Below are 15061 nucleotides of genomic sequence, written 5' to 3'. Positions count from 1 at the left end.
TTTCTACTTTGGGTGGTTTTTTTTCACTGTTTAATATTATTCATGTATGGATACATATTATCACAACTTATCATTTTTTCCTCTTTATAGGTCCTGCTGGGGACTTGCATCTGGCCTCAGTGTGAAATTAAGGTAGAAAAACACATCTACATATGTGTTTGCTATTAGGATTTAGTTTATTCACTGGTCATGCCTGAAGAGTGATGTTCGTCTCTAGTCGGCTAACAGCCAGGAAATATAAATGATTGTCCTAGAAGTCAAGCCTCTCTCCTATTTACTGGAGTGAAAATCACCTCCAGATATCGACGGAAAATCAACTACAGAAAATGCTTCACGTTATAAGGATGCCAACCACCTAGATTCATGCGCCCTATCTGTACAGTTGTTGTGGATGGTTTGCCATCTGAAAGCTCCTCAAGCTCTTATCCAGGCCCTGTATCTGTTTCTGAAATGTCTCTGCTACATGCTTTGGGTCCAGTGCAGACCTGGCTGGGACAAGAGCTAGAGAAGTGTGGCATTGATGCCATGATTTATACTCGGTATGTCCTCAGTCTTCTGCTGCATGATAGCTATGACTACGACCTGCAGGAACAGGTATTTACATATTTTAGATGTTGTCCAGTGAAAGTGAGTTTTTGTACCAGTTTTGTTTTGTGTATTATACCTGGGTATGCCTCAGTTGGGGGTGGTTGTCTTTAAGTGTGTGGGTGGAAGGAGGGTATAGATCACACAGGAGTCAGATTTGATGGGTGAACTGAGATTCAAGTAGTTAGGTTGCTGTACGGGAGTAACATTAAGCAAAGTTTTCACATTGCTTACAATTGATACCAGAATTGTTAACACTGGAATATTTTGTGTCATAAATGCAGACCATCACTATTTGTGATTATAAGCTTAGTTTAATATTGGAACATTAGTAAACCAATGTAATTCTTATAAATTGTGTGTCAAATTGCCCAGCTCCACAGTAGTTTGTAGACCCCCTCCTCACTTCTCATGGATTTCATATTGTGCTATTTTCAGTACAGAATAAACCCTCCTCCAAATATTTTTTAGTATTCAGGTATATCAAGTACATTATACATACATTATTCATCTCTTCTAAGATAATGGTATTACTGAATGCTGACAAAAAACATGCAAGAGAGTTCTGACCCTAGAACATACTGCTCAGTCTCGATACCATTTTAATTTTTAATTTTTTTTTAATTTGTCTGCATCATGAACCTGTATCAAAACACTTTTAGTAGTGGAGTTTTATGAATTCAGGACTCGGGGAAATTACAGAGTTTTCAAAAAGGGGTAACAATGCTGTTAAACATAGACTTTGTCTTACAAGGTGGCTGTGGTGACAGTGAGAAGGAAGGAAAGCAAATACCTGTTATTTGATAGCTTAATTATTAGTTCTTTTTCATTGCAGTTGTTTTGGTTATACTTCAAACATTGCTATCTAAGTGCCTCAGACCTTCCATTGTCATCTGGTTTATCTTTTTAAAAATCCAGCAAGAGCAGAGCAGGTTATTGTGAGATAGATGTAAATGTAGCTGAAGCAGAAAAATATTCATGTCAGATGCTGTCAGTTTTTAAACTCTTAGCAACCATTACTGTGCATAAAAGCCTTCGTGCTTCCCTGGTGCAAACCAGAAAACTTGTATCAGTAAAAGTTTTTTTGTTTCTTTTTGTTCAGAAGTGTATCTGGCAGCAGTAGGTGTCATCAGCAACACCCCCATGATTATTAACAATAATTAAAAACACCCAGTGTAAGCACGTTCTGGAATGTACCTTAACATGTAGGCCTTGGTCAGACATGAATAGCTGTATTTTAGAAGGGGGCAGAAAATGGTTCCAAAACCTGTTTGAAAGGAGCATGTGGGATAAGGACATTTAAAAATGAAACCAATTGAAAACACTCGAGAACTTGAGGAGCTTTATAGATGGGCCAGTGGCCTTGGGGAAAATAAAGATGTGTTTCTTTTCAGTCCATTTCAGACCACAGTCATAACTTTGAAGTTGCTACTGTGATATTTCAAATTACTGAAGTGCCAAAATTAGTTTTCTTTTTATCAGGCTTCGCAAGAAGCAGGGTAACTATATTATGAAAATCTCATTCAGTTTATTTCTTGTTTTGATACCTTAACTGGATCCTTTGTGGGTTTGATAACAGGGCTTTAAGGAATGTGTCTGTTCTTCTTCCAAGTTGATTATCTGAACCTAATGAGCCAAAGGGAGAAGAATACCACATGCTGGCAGGGTAGCCAAAACCTGTGTTGCTGAGCGGGTGCTGTGGTACCAATGTACAGGATGTCTTCTGAGCAAGATTGAGCTTTGAAGCTGCAAGATTCTCTTCCACCTCCTCCAATTTGATCTGTTTATAACATACTTTTACTGCATTTGCTCGCCATACTTCAGATAACCATTTTCTACATTTTGAGACTTAATATCCATTTAGTTTTGGGATTATATTTTGTAATAATGATTAGATGCATCTGTTACAAAACATACTGCTCCCTAGCTCCTTTTTCTAATAGTTTAGTCTTTAAAGCTTGCAAGTACAATTTACTTGCATGGAAGACTGAGGAAATCTTTAAACATGCGTGCTTGCTTAGTTATTTATTTTATTATTTTTTTTAAAATGTATTATTTTACTTATTGCGTACTGGTTCTTTGTATCACCTGACATGTTAAATTAGTTTTGGTTTAGTGAAGTTATTCAGAAACAAGAAAATCTTTACTCTAAAACATGTATTTACATATAAGCAATTTCAGTCCAGTTTTGGTGATAGGTACAATGTTAAGGCAAAGGAGAAAAATATATGGTAGTGGTGTTTACAAATAGAAGTCAGGGAAGAGAACAGGAATTAAATATCCAAATGAGAAGTAATTTAGGAGTAAAATACTTAGAGTTTCTGAGGTTCTTTAACCCAGATTAATTTCCATTGAAGATTTGGTCCTTGGCATCTCAAGAATTTTTTCTCCCATGTGATTCCTTTAATTCTTATGAAAGATGAGAGATTTTCCAGGGATAGAACTATTCTCAGTAATGTGCTTATTGCAATGATTTATCTTCAACTTAGAGGACAGCTACCAAGAGGACTGAAGCACTCTCTTCACGTGTGGAAGACAAGGGACAATGGGTACATGTTGCACTCGGTGTAGTTTCATCTTGATGTGAGAATTTTTTCTTTTTCTTTTTTCTTACAGTGAGAACAACCTCCTCAGGAATGTGATAGAGTTCCTGTTGCTGGAGGTTTTGGAGATGCAGCAGGGTGTTAGATAGTCTTGTCTAGGCTCCTTTTCCCTTGGAATGGTAGACCACATGATTTTTTGAGATCCCTTCCAGCCGGTTCTCTGGTTTTATGATTCTTTGCTTTTAGAATTCTGTTTTTGAGGAGAGCGAGTAGCCATCCCTTTTTGTCTCAAAATACAGCAGTGACTTCTATTTTGAGCAGGTTAGAAGGAATGTATAGTTTCACAATGAGATAGATTATGCATAGGAACAATCCATTGCAAATTTGCTTTTTTGGGGGGGGGGCAGGAGTGATGAGGACTAATTTAGGCAGTCTTAATCTTAGGGATACTGTCATCTTCATTAGCAAGGAAGTTAAAATGGTCATTAAGATCTTTCCACCTCAGAATGTTAATGACATCATTAGCACTGCTTTAGTTGCTTCAGGGAGCCTCCTCCAGTGCTTTCCTTGTAGTTGTTCTGGTGTCATCAAGTGTAGCAGGGAAATGGAACTCTGAAGTCTGGACTGAGGTTCTGTCAGGTAAGTACAAAAAGATTTAGTATCAAAAATAAGTAAAAAAACCACTCGCAACCTTGCCAGGCTTACCCGGCTATTTAAAATATCACTGTTGTCACATTATCAGTCACTTCTGTTTACATTTAAAATAGGAATTTCAAAATAATATGGGGATCTTTATTGTCTATGGGAGTCTTGATTGATTAGATCTTCAGGGTTGTTTTTGAGTATTCATCATCTCAGCAGGATGTTCCCTTCTGCTCTGTTAGTAATATTTACTATGTGGGTTTTGGTCTTGATTCTGATGCAGACTTCTGTGGGTTTCTCCAGTATTACTTTAATAGAGATTTGTGTGGCTTTCTCCAGTATTGTCTGTTTTCATACAGTGAGCTAGTTTGATGTCTGGATAGAAGAGAACATTAAGGATGTGGGTGTGGGAGTTGTGTTGGTTTTCCATCCCCTTTTTGTATGTGTGTGAGGGTGCTGGTTTTTTTTTTTTTTGTTTGTGTTTTGCTTACATTTGTTACTGGTTAATTCTGTTAATTCTATGCCTTGCCCAGTTAAAATGGTCTGTGTTGGGTACCATGGCATGGATTCAGGCTTGGTATCACAAATGTAAGATCAGTAAGTCACAAGTTTCCAGAGTGCTGATAGCTGATTTTTGCAAGTACAGAAAACAAGTGAAAGTAAAACCCTGATACACTGCAATCAAATTTTACTCGAATGTTTGCAATTTATATTCTGGCTGATTGGCTTAGGCTGAAATAGCTATTAAATATTGGGAAAATTTATAAGCCAGTATGTTTTGCCCAGCTGTATTTCAAAGGACTAGAGAACTTCCAAGAAAGGAATCTTGTTTATGGTAAATTGTACTGTGGTACCAGGTCTTCAGGACTGCTGTGGTTGTACATATGTTACACATACCTATCAATAATTACTGTAAAATCCTCTAAATATACACACTTTAAATGTATGTTTGTTTATTTGTTTTGGTTTTATATATTCAGGTACTGAAGGTAACTTAGTTATTGTTGGCACCTGGAGCACGATTCTTATCCAAACCATACTTGCTACTTTTGGAAATGAGTCTAAAACTTGAGATGTAAAAGTTCTTAAGAAGTCCTTCATTCTTACTGTGCACTCTTCTTTCTTTTTTAAAAAAATTCCCTCTCCCCTCAGGGTTTTTTGGAAGCACTCATATTGCTGGTGGGAAGGTTTAAGCAGGCAGAAGGAGGAGGCTCTTTGGGATTTTTTTTTCCCCCAGCGTTGACTGATGGAGTAGAAAATACAAAGATAGTACAAATTGGGTTTGCACATTTTCCTTGATTCCTGTGATACAGTTCATAGAAATAGTTTTGGGGGTTTTGTGGCTAGTTTAGGTTTGTCATATCAGAAGACAAGAAAGGATTTCAGTGGTACACTTGCCTTTTTTTACCTTACAAATAAAGATGTTGCTTGCTTGAAGTCTTTGTAGAGAATCAATTCTCAAACTGCTTTGCACATGTATTAGATGGCTATATGACCTAAAGATTACTGAAGAAGTCTCTTGAACCATGTTATATAAGATACTAATTATTTAGATGTGTTAGGGTTGAGGGGGTTTTTTTCAATAATTTGGTTTGTTGTTCTTAAGATTTGAGGCTTATCAATGGTCTCTCTTCAAAATGTTTGGAAACCACTAGTATTTTCTGCTAAGGTAGATGACTTTTTTAGTCTCTTTTGGTCCATTAAGGAAAACCTCATAAAATTCATATGGATTTTACAGACTGTTTAATGTAAGTAAAGCGCAGAATGTTTCTGCCAAGTATACATGCTTTTGTCAGTTGCATTGTATTACTGAATTTACTTCCTTTGGAGTAAATGATAAATTAAGCAGAAAGTAATGAAATTGCTGTCAAGTTTTTAACTTTTGGGGACCCACAGAATTGCTGTTGGTGGAGATCTGAATATTGTGAGAGCCTTTTGACTTCACATTAGACTGATTTTTAATTGGAATACCTTGCTCTTAGTTTCCTCATGGCAAACCAACTAGGTGCTTTTAAGATTTGATTGTTGCTTAAATGCTAATTAAAAGTATATTTGTAGATCCATGTGTTCTCAAACCACTTTGTGATACAGTATACATTGCATTAAGATAGTATAATCTCTGTGAAACAGAAGGCATTGCCTTAAAATATACTTTGTGTGAAATATTATTTCATTGATCTTTGTATCTTTCATAGACTATTTGTAAGCCTAGCTGGTTTTGAATTTATCAAATCTGTGGTTTAGAGCTGTAGATTTGTTCATGTAGACTGTTCTCCCTGTTAAAGGGATAGAGCCTTTCTTTAAAAAAACCCAGAACCTAACCCAAACAGCTAGACACTCTGTGAGATAAAGGTGTTGTCTGTAAGCCTTTGGTCATGAAGCAGGAAGATCGAAATGCATTTGTTATGCATATTTTCTGTATCAAGTGTCTTCTGTTGCTTTTGATCTACTTCTTTCAACTCATTTTTGGAAGTTAGAAGTTTTTTTCTGACCCTCAAAAGTAAAAATACTTTTTTTTTTTTTTTAAGATAATGTTTTCCTAACTCTCAGAATTAATTGGCTCTTGCACTGCAATCTGTGTACTTCTGTGACCAGGATGAGATTTTTTCTTTTGATTTTTCAGTTTTTAACAGGGAGGGTTTAATGCTGAAAGACTAATTATTTGTAGACTGATCTGAAGTAGTTCTATTCAGGTAATCTTTTATATGGAGGCATAAAAAGTCTTCAGAAAGATTACAGTTACACTTCTGCTGACTTGGATCATAGTTTTTATTCTTGCTTTTTCATAATTTTCGCTGACAAATTTAAGTCCAAAGAGCAGTTTTCTTTTTTATATTAAGAGAAGAGAGCAGTGGAAGAGACAGCTCAGCCCACGTGTTATATATTTTAGGGCTTTACCCTGTGGTTTTAACTCCATAAATGATTTTGGCCTGTCTCTCTGCCCTGGGATAGGGATATCATTGCCAACTTTAGTGTATGTTTGGTATGTATGTGCTAATGACACAGGACACTTTGGTGACTGAACTTGGGATGCACTTGCTAGGTTCCTAGATCCAGTGGAATGTGGGATGTTTGTTCTCCTGCCATCCCATATTAACCCAGTAGAGGGACCTGATGTCTGGATTTATATTCTAGTAATAGATATTAGTTTTTCACATGTGTATTTTGGGAGAAAGAGGATGTGGGGTTTTGTATGTGTCTTGTGTTTTTGTATGTCTCAGCCATAACCTAAAGCAGGAGGAGAAATGAGGATTTGGTCCTCTGTACTCCACTAACCCTGTGTTAAATGTTAATCTGGCTGGTATGCCTGTTTGACAAAAATGACAGTGCTGCTTCTGGTATAATCACACCTGTTCTTTTATCATCCCTAAGAAATACCTTCGGGTCACTCAAACACATTTTTTCATAATGCATTACAATATGCAGAATGAGTTCAGCTACCATAGGGAAATGCTCTGTGCCTGCTGCACACAAGTGTCAGTAAATTTTGAAGTTCACCAGCAACATGCAGAAATAAATTTCTTGAGTGCAAAGCATTTTCAGTTTAGTTTGTATTCATGTTACTGCTTATTAAGCTGTAAAACAGTCCTGTAGGAGCAATTTTTCTTTTTTTCTGACCGTAGCCTTTTAGTCATTACCCCAACTAAGTATAGGATATTTACCCACAACTAAATTCAGGCTGTGGAAATCAGTGTATGAAGAAAAGAGGAGGTAGGAAGGGGAATGGTGAGACCAAGACTTTTAGCTGTACTTTTTCATATGACTAATTTGAAATCCTTAGGTTACTCAAATGTGTATGTTTGCAGTATTGGGAATAACTCCCCTCTTTTTCTCATATGTAAACATGTAAACTGAAGAAAGGACCAGTTAATCATATTTAGGAAATTGTAGTATGTAATGAAATAAATGTGCCCATAAAGTTTATTAATACAAAAGTCAAACTGTTTTCTAAAAGCTCAGATAACTATGTTTATAAGTTCATAGAGGAAAACCTAGCTGTGGTCCTGCCCTCCATCCCTTTCTAGGAAGGGGGGACTATAGCTGAGGACTATATAAAATTCAAATTTTGGGAAGTAATCTTTTTGTGTACAATATTAATTTTTTGAGAAAAATAGGATGGATATGGATTCCTCTTCAGTTAAGCAAGGGAAGATAGCTGAATTGTCTTTACTGTAAAAGCACATGGCTCAGGAAACTTATTTATTGATTTTTGTTGGCATTTGTATTATCGCAATTATGCGTTAACTGATCTGTTAAACATGGAACAGGTTTGGAGTATCATGGACTCTGTATTTGTGTTCTCTGTTCATTTTAGGGGTGGGAATTGTGGTGGCAGGGATTGGAGCTCAGTAGTAGGCTTGCAGGGGCATTGTAATTGTGTAAACTTTACAGGTTCCAGGGTAGTCAGCTTTGGCTCATGTGTTAGTGTGAAAGAAAAGCATTAGCTTTCAAGGACTGTGGTTATCTGAGAAACTTGATTTCCAAGCTTAATGCTGTGTTTGTATTGGTGTGAGTGATCTTGTTGAACTGCTCATTCTCTTTTTATTGTTAAGTTGTGACTACTAATGTATTCTCACAAAAGCTTATGTAATGCAAAGCGGAGATGGACTCCAGTGCCAGGTTGGTGAGTCCTCCTAACAGTCAGGATTTATGTGCAGCCATCTCTGTGCTGATACAGTAGTACTGTTTGGAATTCTGGGGATAACTGAGATACTTCCTTCATGGTCTTTGGGTATACACCATTGCATGACAGTACATTTGACAAATTTCTCCAAGCATGGATGTACGCTGCCTGTATTCTCTGAAATCAGGTGATTACAGTGGTCTGTGATGTTTGCCTACCAACTTTATTTCTTAATCCCAGAAAGCGACCATAAATACTATGAAATGACTTCTCCAGTAATGACATGCTCCTTTCAGACTCTGTAGTGACAGTTTCTGTTGAGTTCCTGGCTTTCTTTTCTGCAGTGTAAGGTCAGACCTGTAAGTAAAATGATGTCCTTACAGCTGTAGCTATAGCCTTGCTAAATTTTCTTCTTTTCCACTTTTACTTTAATGGGAAAAGTCCAAAGGCAGCCTGCTCAACAAACATAAGATTTCAACAGATGCAGCATTTGCATGTTCTCTCATTCTTTGGAGTGGGTGTGACAAATTTCTTCTGCTTAGGTTTAGCCTAGAAGTAACTTCTAATTAGTGAACATCACATAAACTGCCTGTTCAAATTGGTGGGATTATAAGCAAAAGTTTGTAATTGTCAGAAACTCAGATCACAGGATTTTATACATGATTGAGTAGTTTTGATGGGTAGAATTCTTCCCTGCCTGCGATCAGTCTTAAATACCCTGAGGACCTTGAGGTTGTAGCAGTGCAGGTTGTGATCTGATGCATTATCAGCTGTTCTGTGACAGTCTGGCTCCACAAGGTTGTAATGTTCTGGCTGTGGCAGCTGGGAAAGAGGTGACTTTCTAGCCACTACTAACCAGTAGTGGCTAGATGGTTCCCTGCTTTTTCACTAAAAGTCTAAGATGAATTCTTTCCCTGGTAATGCCTGGATTTGGAGTAATTATATAACATTAAAGAATGTTTCCCAGTTCTCTCTGTTCTGTGGTAGCAATGTTTTTATGTCATGGAGAAGACTTATGCTACTCTTTGAAATATACTTTTTGTCTGCTGAACCTCTTGTTGCATTTCATTTGGGGCATATTAGCTGAGTTTCAGCCACTGTTCTTGTGTTTTCTTCTGAACTGTCTCACCTATGTATTGTCTCTTTATCTTTGTCTCAGTCTGAGGCAGCCTGTAAGGAATGTCTAAGCTGATCCTGGCCCATTAGACCTTTTTTCAGTAATTATAATAAGTTTCATTATGGAAAGTTTCATCCTGGCCCATTAGACCTTTTTTCATTAATTGTAATAAGTTTCATTAAAGCCATCGCTGTGGCTTTAAGCAATCTATGAGATTTTTTCCTGAATCTCAGTTTAGTGGAAGCATTCTTTCAGGCAAGGTCACTGAATGTCTTTATACGTTCCGCCTGTTGAATTGTCGTAAAGGTGAAGTACATTTGGGATCTGTTGCAGTTTTCCCCAAATTCTCAATTGTGAAATCCTCCTAGAGGCAGTGAGTACCTATTCCATTTTGAATGTAATTTGTCATGGAATTGTTGAATGGTTTGGTTTGGAAGGGACCTTAAAGATATCTAGTTCCTAGCCCCCCTGCCATGGGAAGGTATTCCTTCCATTAGACCGGGTTGCTCAGAGCCCCATCCAGCTTGGCCTTGAACAGCTTCAGGGAAGGGGCAGCTACAACTTCTCTGGGCGATCTTTCCTGTGTCTTACAACCCTCAGAGTAAAGAATTTCCTTTTAGTATCTAATCTAAACCTGCCCTCTTCTGTTTAAAGACATTTCCCTTTGTGCTATCACTACAGGCTCTTGTCAAAAGTCCCTCCCAAGCTCTCCTGTAAGCCCTTCAGGTACTGGAAGGTGCTGTAAGGTTTCCCTGGAGCCTTCTCTTTTCCAGGCTGAACAACCTCAACTCTCTCAGCCTGTCTTCATAGCAGAGGTGCACTAGCCTTCTTGTGGCCTCTTCTGGACTTGCTCCAACAGGTTCATGTCCCTCTCATGTTGGGACAGACCTGGGATGCAGCTCTGCAGGTGGGATCTCATGAGAGGGGATAGAGGGCCAGAATCACTCTTCCTTGGCCTGCTGGCCACACTGCTTTGGATGCAGCCCAGGACACAGTTGTCCTCCTGGGCTGTGAGTGCACATTGCCGGCTCATGTTCAACTTCTCGGTGATCAACAGCCCCCTAAGTCCTTTTCCTTGGGGTTTTTCGTGATGCTTTCTCTGCCCAGCCTAGATTTGTGTTTTGAATTGCCCCAACTTGGGTGGAGCACCTTGCAAGTACTTGGCTTTGTTGAACTTCATTAAGTTCCCTCAGGCCCACCTCTCAAGCCTGTCGAGGTCCATCTGGATGGCATCCCTTCCCTCCAGTGTGTCAGCCTCACCACACAGGTTGGTGTCATTGGCAGACTTGCTGAGGAGCACTTAATCCCACCATCTGTGTCACTGATCAAGGTGTTAATTGTAAGTACCAATACAGACCCAGAGAAACACCACTTGTCACTGGTCTTCACTGGGGCATCAAGCCTTTGACCACAACTCTAAGTGTGATCATGCAACGAATTCCATATCCACTGAGTAGTCCATCTTGTCAAATCCATGTCTTTCCAGAGGCAAGGACAGTGTCACAAGCTTTCCACAGGTCCCGGTAGCTGACATCATTTACTCTTCCCTTACCTACTGAAGCTGAAATCGTGCCACAGAAGGCCACCAAATTTGTCAGGCATGATCTGCCCCCAGTGAAGCCATGTTGGCTGTCACCAATCACTTCCTTAATTTCTGTTTGCTTTAGTACAGTTTACAGGAGGATCTGAGCTGTGACCTTGCCAGGCACAGAAGTGTCACTGACTGACCTGTAGTTCCCTGAGTCTTCCTTTTCTAAAAACAGGTTGTTTCCCTTTCTAATGTTGCCATTTATGTGGACTGTGAGCTTCATAATGTTTTTATTCCAGTCTTATCACAAAGTGTCACATTTGTTTTCCTATGGATAGTAGATATTTCTCCTTACAGCAAATGAAAGGAGAATCACTACCAAACTTGGCTGAGGTTTTTTTGGTGTTTTTGTTTGTTTGTTTGTTTTGTGTGGTGTTTTCTTTGTTTTTGTTTTTGTTGGGGGGTTTTTGGTTGGTTTTTTTTGTTATTAGTTGGTTTTTTTGGTTTGTTTTTTTTTGCTTCTCCAATTTCTTGGTAGTGTAGAGGGAAGTGGTGGAATTGCTTCTTTTATGTAGTTGAATAGAATAAACCATTTAAAAATATTTCTAAAATTTGTGCCTGTATCCTAATTTAAAATTGAATTAAGCACTCAAAATACTGAAATTCTTGAGGCACCATTAGTGTGAGGAATACAGATACCTCACCATTTTTTTTAGCCATATTTATAGTTCTTGAGTTATTCCTGTTATGAAACTTTGCACTTTCAGTGTCTTCACCATTAAAAATCTCTGAAAAAATTATCTAGGTAGGTAGTAGTTAGGGGATAGTAGGACTCTGAAGAGTAGGTGTTTAAATAGCAGTTTAGATATTCAAACTTGGATCTTTTTCAGTATCCAGATGGCATCAGCTTTCTGTTGATACCTGTTTAATATTGGATGGTCATATCTTAAAAATTTAGGTAGTGGTAGTCTGGTTTAAATATTAGAATTCTGTAAGCCAAATTTTAGTTTTTCTTCTGTGTGTATGCACACATAAAATCTGTAAGTTTGGAGTGGCATTGCTTTTGTGAAATCTTCAGGGACCAGTGTAGAGCTCTTGCATTAAAATGAGCATTATCTTGTGATCTCTAGTTCTGTTAGGAAACAAGGCAAATGAAGGCATCTAGTCGATTAAATCCTTGGTTATTCTTTCCAGGTGGAGGAAGTAGTTTACTTGTCTTCATGCATACGGAATGTTTTGCTGAACTGCTTTCTTTTCTGTTTGTTATGGACTTATACTTTTCAGTCTAAGGGTGTAAACCTTCTGATGGGCTCCAGACCACTGAAGAGAGAGAGAAAAAGAGAGGGGGAAAAAAAATTAAGGGACTAATTTAACTAATTTCGACCATTTGGAACTACTGGGTTGTCTATTTTTTTTTTTTTTTTTAATCAATATAGTCATCATAAAAGAAGATGGTCACTTTGTTTGTGTCTCACTGTTCTACAGGTTCACTCTCTGGGGTGCATTATATTTTCTTGTTTCTCAGGCATTTTACTGTAATGTTGGGGTTTTTTAGATTTTTTTGTGTTTGATCCAGAATGGTTCTGATACACAAGAATTATGCCTAAGGATTTTTTTTTCTTCACTGTTCTGTAGTGTTTTATGGGTGTAGTGTTTGATTTGTGTGCAGGAGGTGCAAGATCCTCAGTAACTTAGGCTATATCAAATACATAGACAGTGCTGATAAATACTGTAGTTTAGATGAGGATTTTAAACTGCAGAATTTTGCATGGACTATTTATAATCCATGGTGTTTGCTAGTCTTGTAAAATCTGAGTCTATAAAATTTGAGTTTCTCCAGGAAAAAATCCAAGCCCAAATTTTAAACGTGGCAGCCAGGTGTGACTGAAATCCATGTGTCCAGAAATTTTTTTTGTGTGTATTGTATAAAGAGGTAGAAAGGAAATGAAGATTCTATTCGAGCTCTGACCTCCATCGCTGCATCCTGAAAGACAAGCCATGTTATTCCCAGAATGCACAAACAACTCACTCACTCTGGAAGGAGGGATGAGACCATGATACCTCAGCTCTGGGGTGGGGGCCTGAGAGAGAATTTTATTTAGCCTCCCTTCTCTCATTAAAAAAATTGGATGTCTATTAAAAGAGATTTTTCAGTTTTTAAAAGATGAAAACTGTTGAAGTTTGTAGACAAGTGTCAGATATCTTTCAGATTACATGTGTGGAGAGCTGAATGAAATGCTTTTTAGATTTCTGTGAGCATGAAGGTTCTTGCTGCTCTGCTGACAGCTAGTTGGTAAAGCTGTAATGTACCAGTACAAAGCAAAGCTTTGTTAGTACAGAGAGAAACAGTAATACACAGCATTTTGGGAATGTTTTCCTGCTCTAGATGTTGTATTAATGAACTTTCCACTTAAAACCAGAGTAAATGAAGTTAACCCAGTGCAAATTCGCTGGTGTCCCTGGATTTTCCCCCACACAAATGGGTCTGTATTTTTTTATTTGGGGTTGTGCCCATGTAAATGAGCTCGATGGGGTTTGGGAGCTGTTATGGGGTAGGTGATTCTCATCAGTTTGTTTGCTTTCACATGGATATTGGGAAGAGTCAGAGTGCTCAGCAGCCTCATTGATAGAAAGAAATATGTAAACTGCAATTTTGGAAAAGACTTAAAAACTTGTTTTTTAAAAATTATTGTAGATACAGTCTATTAAATCTGTTTTCTGATTTTTTTTTTTTAATTATTACTTATTTTGGTTAGTCCTTCTACTAACAATACAGTAGCCTGTTCAAATTTTTTGTTTTAAGTGAATCACTGGCACCTTGCACAGGTACTAGGAAAAACAGAGTGACTGGTTGCTTTTTGATCTTTCAGCACTAAATGCAATTCTTCAGTTGTGGTGCTCAGATAAGACTTTAAGAAGTAAATCCAGCAAATTGCTCTGCTCCTTCACGAGGGACTCTGTCATGTGAAGTCACAAATGGCAGCCCTTTGGTGATTGCTTCTGAAGATGATTGGTCTCTCTCAGCCCCCTTTTTTTCCCATCTTATTCTTTGATTGCACAGGGAGAATTATTTTCACGGACAACTTGTTTTTACTTTGGTTTGAAACCATGGGGAATTAGGAGTTCTTTTAAATGAGGGTAGGCCTTAGCCTAGTTTTCTTTGGAAGCAATAGCAGATATGTTGAAAGGGTTGAAACAGGTAGGCTGAAAAGCATCAGGTGTTAGTGAATCTCTCTGAAGAAGATGATTGTAGACAAGTGTAAATTATAAGATGTTAAAGACTATTTTACTGATAGCCAAAATATTTCTTTTGTAGGATAAATATGGGAAATCATGTATACATATGTGAGCAGATAGTGAAGAGCAAGCAAGTCTGATAAAAAACTTTGTAAATTCTGAAAAGCTATATAAAAGGGATGCTACATATCTTCGGATGATTGCATATTGTACAATAGCATTCTACTTTGATTTTATTGTTCTTCATTGTTCTTGCATGTATGGGAAGCCAACCCCACCCACTCACCCTCACTTCTCAGTTATCTGAATTTTCTTCTGAAATTAGTTCAGGTTTATTTTATGATAGGTACTGCTATCTCTAGCTGTAATCATATACATTATAAGACTGAGTTGAAGGTTTCAGGATCTAACATTGCATTTTCTTCTTTTGGCTTGTTTAACTTTCTCTCATGTTTGATCTTAACTCAAAACTACTTGCTTTTCATTCTTGTTATTTCAGAGATCAGTGAAACTCTCTAACATATTTTGTGTAAATTACAGTAATACATTCAACCATAAATTGGCCATAAAATTGCCTTTGTGGATATGCTTTGCAATTGGAAAATATTGCAGTGAAGTGTGAGTTGCCTCCATGTCCTGTGAAAAATGCATGTGCTTTTTCTGAATAGTAAGTGCAAGTTTTATGTAATCAAACTAATCTTTAATTTGGCAAAAAGTAGTTTTTAGCAGATAGAAAGGGGTTGGTTTTGTTATCAGCGGTATGTTATTTGTAGTCCTGTTCTGCT

General features: G+C 37.7%; 1 protein-coding gene across 4 annotated transcripts in view; it reads left to right on the top strand.

Moving 5' to 3' along the window:
• The window catches only part of KIAA0232 (KIAA0232 ortholog), a 65449-nt gene that overhangs the window by 16882 nt on the left and 33506 nt on the right, over window positions 1-15061 (top strand). For 2 of the 4 annotated variants that reach the window (XM_085059755.1, XM_085059756.1), the window contains exon 2: window positions 91-594. In XM_085059755.1, the coding sequence (XP_084915881.1) occupies window positions 364-594 (231 nt within the window). In that variant the 5' untranslated portion in view covers window positions 91-363. Of the gene's footprint in view, window positions 1-90; window positions 595-3578; window positions 3768-14808; window positions 14944-15061 lie in introns of those variants that run through there. The other 2 variants (XM_085059757.1, XM_085059758.1) reach the window with 2 other exon arrangements.

This window comes from Lichenostomus cassidix, chromosome 4 (assembly GCF_008360975.1).
Source record: "Lichenostomus cassidix isolate B80296 chromosome 4, HeHo_3.0, whole genome shotgun sequence".
Classification (NCBI taxonomy): Eukaryota; Metazoa; Chordata; class Aves; order Passeriformes; family Meliphagidae; genus Lichenostomus; species Lichenostomus cassidix.
The sequence above is the reverse complement of the archived record's forward strand: the minus strand, read 5'-3'. Positions and strand labels throughout refer to the sequence as shown.